Source organism: Nannospalax galili, unplaced genomic scaffold, assembly GCF_000622305.1.
Source record: "Nannospalax galili isolate Female #2095 unplaced genomic scaffold, S.galili_v1.0 scaffold626, whole genome shotgun sequence".
In the NCBI taxonomy this organism is placed as follows: domain Eukaryota; kingdom Metazoa; phylum Chordata; class Mammalia; order Rodentia; family Spalacidae; genus Nannospalax; species Nannospalax galili.
In genome coordinates this window covers 539,026-547,819 of record NW_008354396.1, presented here as the reverse complement: position 1 = coordinate 547,819, position 8,794 = coordinate 539,026, and the positions used below count along the sequence as shown (strand labels likewise).

Here is an 8,794-nt window from a genome sequence, read left to right as displayed (position 1 = left end):
GCAAAGATCACCCTCCCATCAGCATCTGTCTGTTTGCTTTCACCTACTGAGGAATACCCAGTGAGGCCCCATTCTCGAGCATCCTGGATAGCTTCAGAGTGAAGGCTGTTCGTCCTTCCTCTAAAATATGTTCCCAGCTGTCAAGGGGCACAGAAACAGAAAGTAGCTAAGAGGAAAATCAAAGGAAAACCTAAAAATTTCACTATTAAAATATGCCTATTGGGTTGACATCTGCTGCTACTTAATGCATTCTGGACATGATACGGAAGCTGTACCAGTGAAATCTCCACAGTGTGGCAATCTAACAAGGTCTGCATAATGGCAAAACCACTTGACATGCCAAGGTGGATGGGGGAAATTTCACGTGGTCACGCCTCAAGTTGAAGAGCTACAAGCAATCAATGGAGGCTGAGGGAGGAAGAATCAGTTTTCTCCAAGGACTAGCTCCCTGAGAGGCTACCAGATTCCAAGAGGGCAGCCCTAAATACAGGTACACATGACCACCACCAGATGGACTCACTGCAATATATATAAATATATGTATATGTAACAATAATAAAGAAGAGGACAATCAATTGAGAGGGATTGGGGAGCACGGGAGGGGTTGATGGAAGACTGGGATGGATGAAAATTACACAAAGACAATACTCACGTATGACAGTCATAAAAATAAAAATAACGTGCTTGTTCTAGTAGGTGATATAGTGCACTGGGTTCACATAAGAGTGTTGCAATTATTGGGCAGGGAACACCTTGGTCCAAAAATAACATGCTCGTTAAGAAGGGATCAGTAAGTATCTGGAGCAGAGAACAAATGGATTACTTGGCTGTTTTGCTGGACATCTGACTCACCAGCCTTCTAAGCAGGAACCATCACATTGGTAGGTGTGGCCAGTTTGGGACCATTATTATGAATCTCCAAGAATGACTGTAGTCCCTTCTCAACTTGTATCCTTCAACTTTGTTGTTGAACTAAAAACTTTTGCACACATCTAGGCACATCCTAAAGACAGCTGTGGAGGAGGAAACACCATGACAACAAGTCCATAAAAGGATGAAGAGAAGGTTGCAACCAGGATGCTGCCAAAAGCAGACTCAGAGATGAAAGAGATGGAGGTCAGTGAGTCTGGAGACCTGGCTGGCCTATTGGTGAGGTTCCCACTCCAACGACCCACAACAAGGCAGCCAGTTTCTGAGGAGGCCTGGGAGTATTTCCACCTGGCATCTGCTCATGCTGGGCACAATCCCAGTTAATATGCCATCTGCTGCCTATGTAGCAGGGAGGCGAGCCAAGGCCCAGGGGCCAACGAAAGTACCTCTGCCCTGTGGAAGCGTCTGAAAAGCATGCACAGAGAGGAGCTGGAGAAGAGTGGTCACAGCCTCTCTGGGCAGCACCAGGACCCACTGCTCCTAGGCCTCCCGCTGCCCATGGCCATAGAGGGTGACTGGGGCAAGCTCCTGGAGCAGGTGGGCGCCCTGGCCTTATGGGCCAGCCACAGGGAAAAGGAGGTGCTGAGGAGGGAGAGGGCAGTGGAATGGCATGAGAGGGCCTTGGGAAGGAGAGAGTGAGCCCTGGAGGAGGTGGAAAGGGCCATCATGGAGATGAAGTGCAAGGCGAGAGCTGAGGAGGCTTGCCTGCAGCGAGAAATGGACCTCCCGGCAGCAGCATGTTCCTTGCATTTTGTTTGAACTCTGCCTATAGAAGTGCGCTCTGAAAAACCATGGCTTTCAGTCTTTTTAGTTCCAGCTCAAAAACAAAGCGAAGCAGCGCAGAGGCACTTTTGTTTTTAGGGGAGTAAGAATCATGGTATGAGTTCATCTTGGCAGGTGTGAACTGACGAAATGCTTATGTACAGGGTCTCTGGTGTTCTCTGACCTTTGATCAAGACAAAATGTACTAATGAAACATAAAGGTTATTTTGTCACAGTGGCGCCTGTGAGTTCTTTCAGGGCAGAATGTGCCGGCCTGTCAGCGTTTTCAGCACTTAGTTTTAGTGGATTGGAGGGTTTGGATGGTTGAGGCTGGGCAGGGAGTCCGAATGTGCCTATGTGATCAGCTTGCCTTCAGAGACTCCAACAGCCGCAGAACTTGGATTTACTGTGGGGACCTAAAGGCCCCACCTTGCATAGGTCCGAAAGGAAGTTACTGGGGGCATGGCCTGGCTTGCTTTGAAAGTCTGAAGAATACTTCTGCACTGCTGAGGAGTGCATGATCAACACGCTACTATCCTTAAGATACACCCTTAGGGGGGAGGGGGGAGTTCCAGGTGTCTTTATAAGCTTTGGAACACTTGCAATAAGTGAATCTCTGCCTAAGACTCCCCGTTGCATCTGAGTGTCCCCGGGTAATGGGGGCGGCATGGGCTGGCGAATGGCGTGCTTACTCATCCCCAATCCTCACCTCGCCGGGGGTCGCTGGTTCTAACCCCCCGGCAATTTACCAAGACAGAAGTGTTTACACACATAGAGCTGGGGATCTGAGACAGGATACCAAGGTTATTCTGAATGAGCCAACAATGGAAGAACAGGAGCCTTTCACCTGCACTCTCTGGACCTTTGCAATGCAGCCTTCTCCTATAACATTTTGCTGTCTTCCATTAAAGCTGTGTCATCTGTGTAACCTTTCTGCACCCTCCTGGTTTTTTAAACAATGTAACACTGAAACTAATTAATGTGTAATTAGAATAGAGAAAAATCAAAGCCTTTTCAGCTTACCTGATTTAAATATTAAGAATAAAAAAATACAGGCTGGCGGGGTGGCCCCAAGAGGGATAAAAGCTCTTTGCCAACAAGGCCTGACAACCTGACATGCCTGGAACCCACTTTGAAAGAAGAGAACTGACCAAAAATTATCTTCTGATTGAAGGACAAATGTATCAGCTTGGAAAACACCAGGCTAAATTGAGAAAGTGCAAGTCCCTATCGCCAGATCCAAAATAAGAAAGCCCCAGTCCAGAAACTAATGTCTGAGGAGCCACTGTAAAGTCTGGGGAAACATCTGCTAGCCACTCTTGTTCTTAGCCTCAAACTGAAGAAAACAAAACTGCTGACAAGATATTTTCTACCCCATCCTTGCACCCCTAGGAGGTTCCTTCTCCCTTCTTTTCCCCCAGCCCCTTCCCTAGCCCTAAAAAGATTAAACCCTGTGTGCCTCAAGTGCCCAGTCTGTCCTTTCATTGTTCTAAATAAAGGTCAGTCTCCCTTCTTGAGGTTGGTTTCTCATTTCATCCTTCATCTTTCATGTCGCCCTGGTCAAGTCCCATCTAACACTGATCTTCACAAGTACACCATGGCATACACACACACACACACACACACACACACACACACACACAACTAAAATTTGCTTGCATATATTTATAATTTAATCTAACTTTATATTAAGGCATAAGGGAGAAAGAATTAGTGAGAGAGATAAATAAAACTCAGAAAGGAAAAGAAGAAAGGCAGGGTAAGGAGAAATGAAGAACAGAGATAAAGTTAAGAAGACAATGCTAGAGAGATATGGAGAAGGCAAGGAAGAGCAGTGCTTTAGGAACATCACCTTGGATGAAGAGACCATGATTGTCTGGCTGATGGAAAGACAGAGGACATTTTCTTAGCTTCTGAAGGTTCAGTTTTAATGAGATAAATTGACTTTGTTTCATGTCCAGAGACCAGACATTCATTTGAGAAGGTCATAGATTTTACTTGTACCTCTGAAATACTAACTGCATGACAATCCATTGTTCTCTGAGTTTTTAAAGACAGCCTAATAGTCCATATGGAACAAAAATCTCCCACGTTACTAATGATATGTCCAAATTATTAACTTAGAATAGAATAAATTCAAAACTGGATGCTACTGTGGCCTTTGTGCTGGAGCTGACTTTTTTGACAGGATCTTCCTAGCCCTAGACTACCTGGAACTCACTATGTAGCCCAGACTGGCCTCATTCTCACAGAGATCTGCCTGCCTCTGCCTCCCAAGCTGGGATTAAAGGCATGTGTCACCGTGCCCAGTGTTGGAGCTGACTTTTGTTTAGAATGAATTATCTAGCCCTTTTTTTCTTCTTCCTTTTTGAATGATTTGGAAGTGGGGTAGTGTGATGGTTAATCTTGACTGTCAAATTCACAGGATTTAGAATCACCTAGGTGAGGGTGTTTCCAAAGAGGTTTAACTGAAGAAAGAAGACATATCCTGAATGATTGGTAGCATCCCATAGACTTGGGCCCCAGACTGAAAAAAAGAGAAAAAGGAAATGGCCATATATTTGTAATCCCAGCACTTTGGAGGTGGAGGCAGTAAGATGGGTAATTTAAGGTCTTCTTTGACTATATACTGAGTTGAGGCCAGCTTGGGCTGCATGAGACTCTCCAGGAGGGAGAGGAAAGAAAGGAGGAAAGCAGGAATACCAGCGTTCGTCTCTTTCTGCTTCCTTACCGTGGATGCAATGTGACTGGCTACTTCACACTTGTACTGTCATGCCACCACAGGCTGTACCCCTCTTAACTGTGAGCGCAAACAAACCCTTCCTTCCCTGAAGCTGCTTTTGTCAGGTATTTTGTCACAGTAATAAGAGAAGTATCTATACCAGTAGAGAAGGAGAGAGCTAGTAGAGCCAGGAGAGGAAGACAGTGTCTCCTTATCGCATTAACAACCCAGACTCTTTAGCATCTAACTCCTGAAGAGATGAGACCTTGGTAAACACCTTGTCTCCCCTGGTCCTGATCTGTATGGATCACTCTTACTCCCTCCTGAACTTCTCAGGCAGTGCCTGCAGGGAGACCTGCATTCCCTTTGAGCTGTCTACAAAACAGAAGTCTGAACACCAGGCTTGTGAAAAAACCCAGGCTGCATTGCAGCCCTATAATACATTTTTTCCCCCTAGAAAAATTGAAGACTTTTCTTCCCCTGTGGTTTTCTAACAGGAGTAAGCCCACTTTTAGAACTGTCTTTGTCTATCTGTGTTGAAGGCTGAGGTGCTCACCAGTGCAAATGATAATGGCTTTGGGGAGTCATGTGCCCCAACCTTCAGAGTAAGAACCATCTTTGTCCAAATAAAAGAGGTGAGTATACTTAATCTTTTAAAACAAATGAAAAAAAATCAAATAAATAAAGCAAAGAAGTGATACTTAAGAAAGTAAAGAAATGTACAAGGATTCAAGCTTTGCAAAACTTAAACCAAATGAACACAAATAATTGAATTCTTCAAAAAGCCACTGGAATTCTGTTAAAGTCAGATGCTCACCATGACATAGGTTTTTATGGTATATACTTCACATGGTTCTTTTTAATATATTTTATTTATTTTAATTTTATGTGTATGAGTATATTGCCTGCATGCAAGTGCACCTGTATTGTGCAGTGTCTTCAGAAGCTAGAAGATGGCATTGGATCCCTTGGAACTGCAGTTTTGGATGGTTGTTAGTTGCCATGTGGGTATGGGAATTGGACTTGGGTCCTATGCAAGACGAGTCGGTGCTCTTAACAGCTGAGCCATCTCTCCAGCCTATGTTTTTTATTAATGTAGATTTTCTTCCTCTGTAGACATCATAACCTTAAGCTGTGATTTTTTTTTCTATGTTTCATGTAAGGTAGCTTTCTTTATTTTTTTTCTGAAATTTTGTTAAAATAATGAAAGTAATAGGGTTTTATCCTCCACTTCCGGTGTACAACCAACATTATTGGCAATGACCTTTATTGTGATGCAGTGTATCTGCTAAAGCACCATCCAAGCATTTGTGTTTACACCCATAGGTTAAATTGTTATAGCAGCCACTGTTTAGATGTTCTTGCTTCTTGCTCTTTGTGTTTTTATAGTAGATGGAATCCCATTGAAATGGGCCAACACCATAGAAAACAAATGATGCTGAGACCCAAAAGTTCAGTGCCTTGACACAATGAGATGAAGATCATCCCACACTTACCACCCCCTCCAAGGCTCAGGAACTTTTGTGGAAGAGGTTGGCTGAAAGAATGTAAGAACTAGAGGAAGAGGTGGAGTGTAAACTGGAAATGTCCTCCGACCACTATGCTGGCAAGCTATAGTCCTACCTCCTTCCCGTGGTCGTCAAGGAGTTGATTGGGGAGTCGGTTACCCCTCCAACTCAAACAATCAACCTTAGCTACATGTGGGGGGAGAGGATAAGGATATATATGCCAAGAACGCCATGAGGCACCTCTCTCATCATTTTGTACAACTGAGTGAAGTCACAGGACCAATATTTGAGTGTCGACTTTTTCAGCTGTAAATAAGGGGGGTGCCCACTCTTCTGTAAATAAACCCCCACCCTATGCTGTTAGCAAGCCCAATAAACTTCTTAGAATAATGTTGGGCTTTGCCTACTGTACAGCAAAGCTACATTAGTCATATACTTTGTATGCTTAACTAAGAACACTGGAACACAACTCACAACCTGAGTCCCCAACACAGTCTCACACTGAGGTCTGTTAGGACTAGGCCTGTAGAACATGCATGCTGACTTCATTCACTTTTAGGGAATGAAGATGGCAGGAAATTGCCATTGCTGAGTACTCCATGGCTTCCAGGTGGCAGGTGCTTTGTAAATACTCTCTTATTTGATCTTTCCATCATCTTCCTGAGGTTGGAGTCATTGCTCCCTCCCACAGATAAGAAAGATAAGAAACTGAGTTCCACTTTCTCAAGTAAGTAGGTGGAGAATTCAAACCTAGCCCTACCACATCCTACAATGTGTGATCTATTTTTTCTTTCTTTAACTCATTTTGTCTCCTGGAATCAATTCACATAGTGGATTTATGATGGCACATTCAGAAGAAACAATTAGTGAAGGAGAGTGAGACTGATAAATAAGGAAAAATATTCTTGAAACACCCACTGTGAGCCATAAGTTTAATTTTGCTAAGAACTCTGTTAAGAATTTATTATCCCAGTTTCAAGATTAGGAAGCTGAGACTCATGGAAGTTAATATGTAATAGTAGCTAGTTAGTTTGATTCAGCATTGGTTCTCTCTGATACTGAGGCATAATTTCTTCCTACTCTACCATCCTCCCTGGATGTGTGCTTGTATGTACTCTGCCTCAGCCCTTGTTAATTACCCAGCCAGATGCCTAGAGTTTCCAGGCATGAATTTCTCCTATGTAAAATAACAGGTGCTCTACCTATTTCCCAGGCTAGTAGGAAGCAACACAAAGTAAACGTATGTTATAATGCTTTGAAGAGTTAGTAAGTTATTAAAGATACAGTATTAATCACAAGAATATTAGAGTGAGTAGTCACTAATGTTTGACAAGACCTGAAAGCATCCACAAATAAGCTGTGGTTACATGGATTTGGAGGGAGATGATGATTCACGAACGTCCCAGAATGTTCTTTTCTCTTCCTAGTAAGCATCTAGGCATGCTTGGGTACAGAAGAGGAAATTTTATGACATGTAGCATGCAAAGCAAAGTATTATTTTTTAAATTTATAACAGGTTTTTGAATCCACTTTATGTATTTATATCTCAATTGAGGTCATTTTACTCATAAACACTGGCACCAAGACTCTAGAAGACATCCTCAGAAGAAACAAAACATTCACTAAAAGCTGTGTCATTGGACTATTTATTTAAACTATTAAAATGAAGTCCAATGATAAGCTTGGAGATTAATTGGAACAGAATATAAATGATCAAGTCTTTCTTTAGTATATTCAAAATTATAATGTCAATTAATAGACACAGGTACTTGGGTAATACATGTATATGGTCATCCACAACCATCCCACAGAGTCTGAACCATGACTCATACACAACTGCTGAAATAAATGTCTGATAGCCTGCAAGACCATAAATTGTTTAATAATCTAAGGATGAGAAGAAACTAAAATATAATGATTTCTGCCTCATGCAACAGGAAATACTTGAGAATATTTATTTTACCTGGGATTTTGAAAAGCTTGGGTGAAGTCATAAGGCCACAAGTCAGAAAATTAAAACAGATAATGGTGTAATGATAACAATATTTACTGACCATTTAATACATGCCACATACTGTACTATGAATTATTCATACATTAATTTCATTCTTAAAACAACAATGAGCAGATAGTATCAGATTCTTCACATAAACGAAGAACTGACTACAGAGATGTAAAGTAAATTGCTCAAGGTCACAGCCAGTTGGGAGCGGCTCCAGATCGCAGACTGGAGGCTGAGGGCTACCCTGGAAGGGCTGAAGGCAGAGGGGCCCATTCTACTTCTTCCCTGTTTCTTGGGCCCTTCCTCTTACTGCCAGAGAAATAGCCATGGTGTGGAGGGAGGACAAGAGGGCATATTTCCTTTTGTCTAAACAACAGGAAACCAGCTCAGGAGATAGAGTACAACAAATTCAATGTCAGCTGAGTCAAATCCTCATGCTTGTACCAGGATTCACACTACTCTCTGTCCCACTTCCCCCTCAATTTTTTATCACAGAGGTTTTACATAACTGGAATTGTTTTATTTTTTCCAGGAATGTAAGGACTAAGCATGTAGCTCACACCTTTTTAGAGCAGTAAGTCAAAGCAAGGATCTCTATTCATTTTCCAGAATCACCCTTGCTTTCCTTCCCTCCCAGAAGCAGTTAATGGTGAAGGGCCAAGGAATCAAGTCATTTGAGGGAATGTTTCTAGCAACTATGCAACCTGACCCAGCTTGGCACATAATATTACAGATTTTCAAAGGCTTTGACATGACTTACCTCTCCCAAGACATCCATGGTGGTGTTTTCCACAATCATGGGGCCTTCTGGCTTAGCTTAAAGGCAAATAAAACAAAGTTAGTGGCACTGAATGCCAGACTACCTGGCTT

The 8,794-nt window shown here is 42.7% G+C and overlaps 2 protein-coding genes across 6 annotated transcripts in view; one reads left to right on the top strand and one right to left on the bottom strand.

Moving 5' to 3' along the window:
- Positions 1-1,689, top strand: part of Zbed2 (zinc finger BED-type containing 2) — a 2,795-nt gene extending 1,106 nt beyond the window's left edge. Inside the window, 1 exon segment of the mRNA XM_008851619.1 lies at positions 1,054-1,689. Coding sequence (XP_008849841.1) covers positions 1,054-1,689 — 636 coding nt within the window.
- The window catches only part of Cd96 (CD96 molecule), a 105,602-nt gene that overhangs the window by 67,873 nt on the left and 28,935 nt on the right, over positions 1-8,794 (bottom strand). For all 5 annotated transcript variants that reach the window (XM_029555246.1, XM_029555247.1, XM_017802817.2 and 2 more), the window contains exon 5: positions 8,685-8,740. In XM_029555246.1, the coding sequence (XP_029411106.1) occupies positions 8,685-8,740 (56 nt within the window). The remainder of the gene's footprint in view (positions 1-8,684; positions 8,741-8,794) is intronic.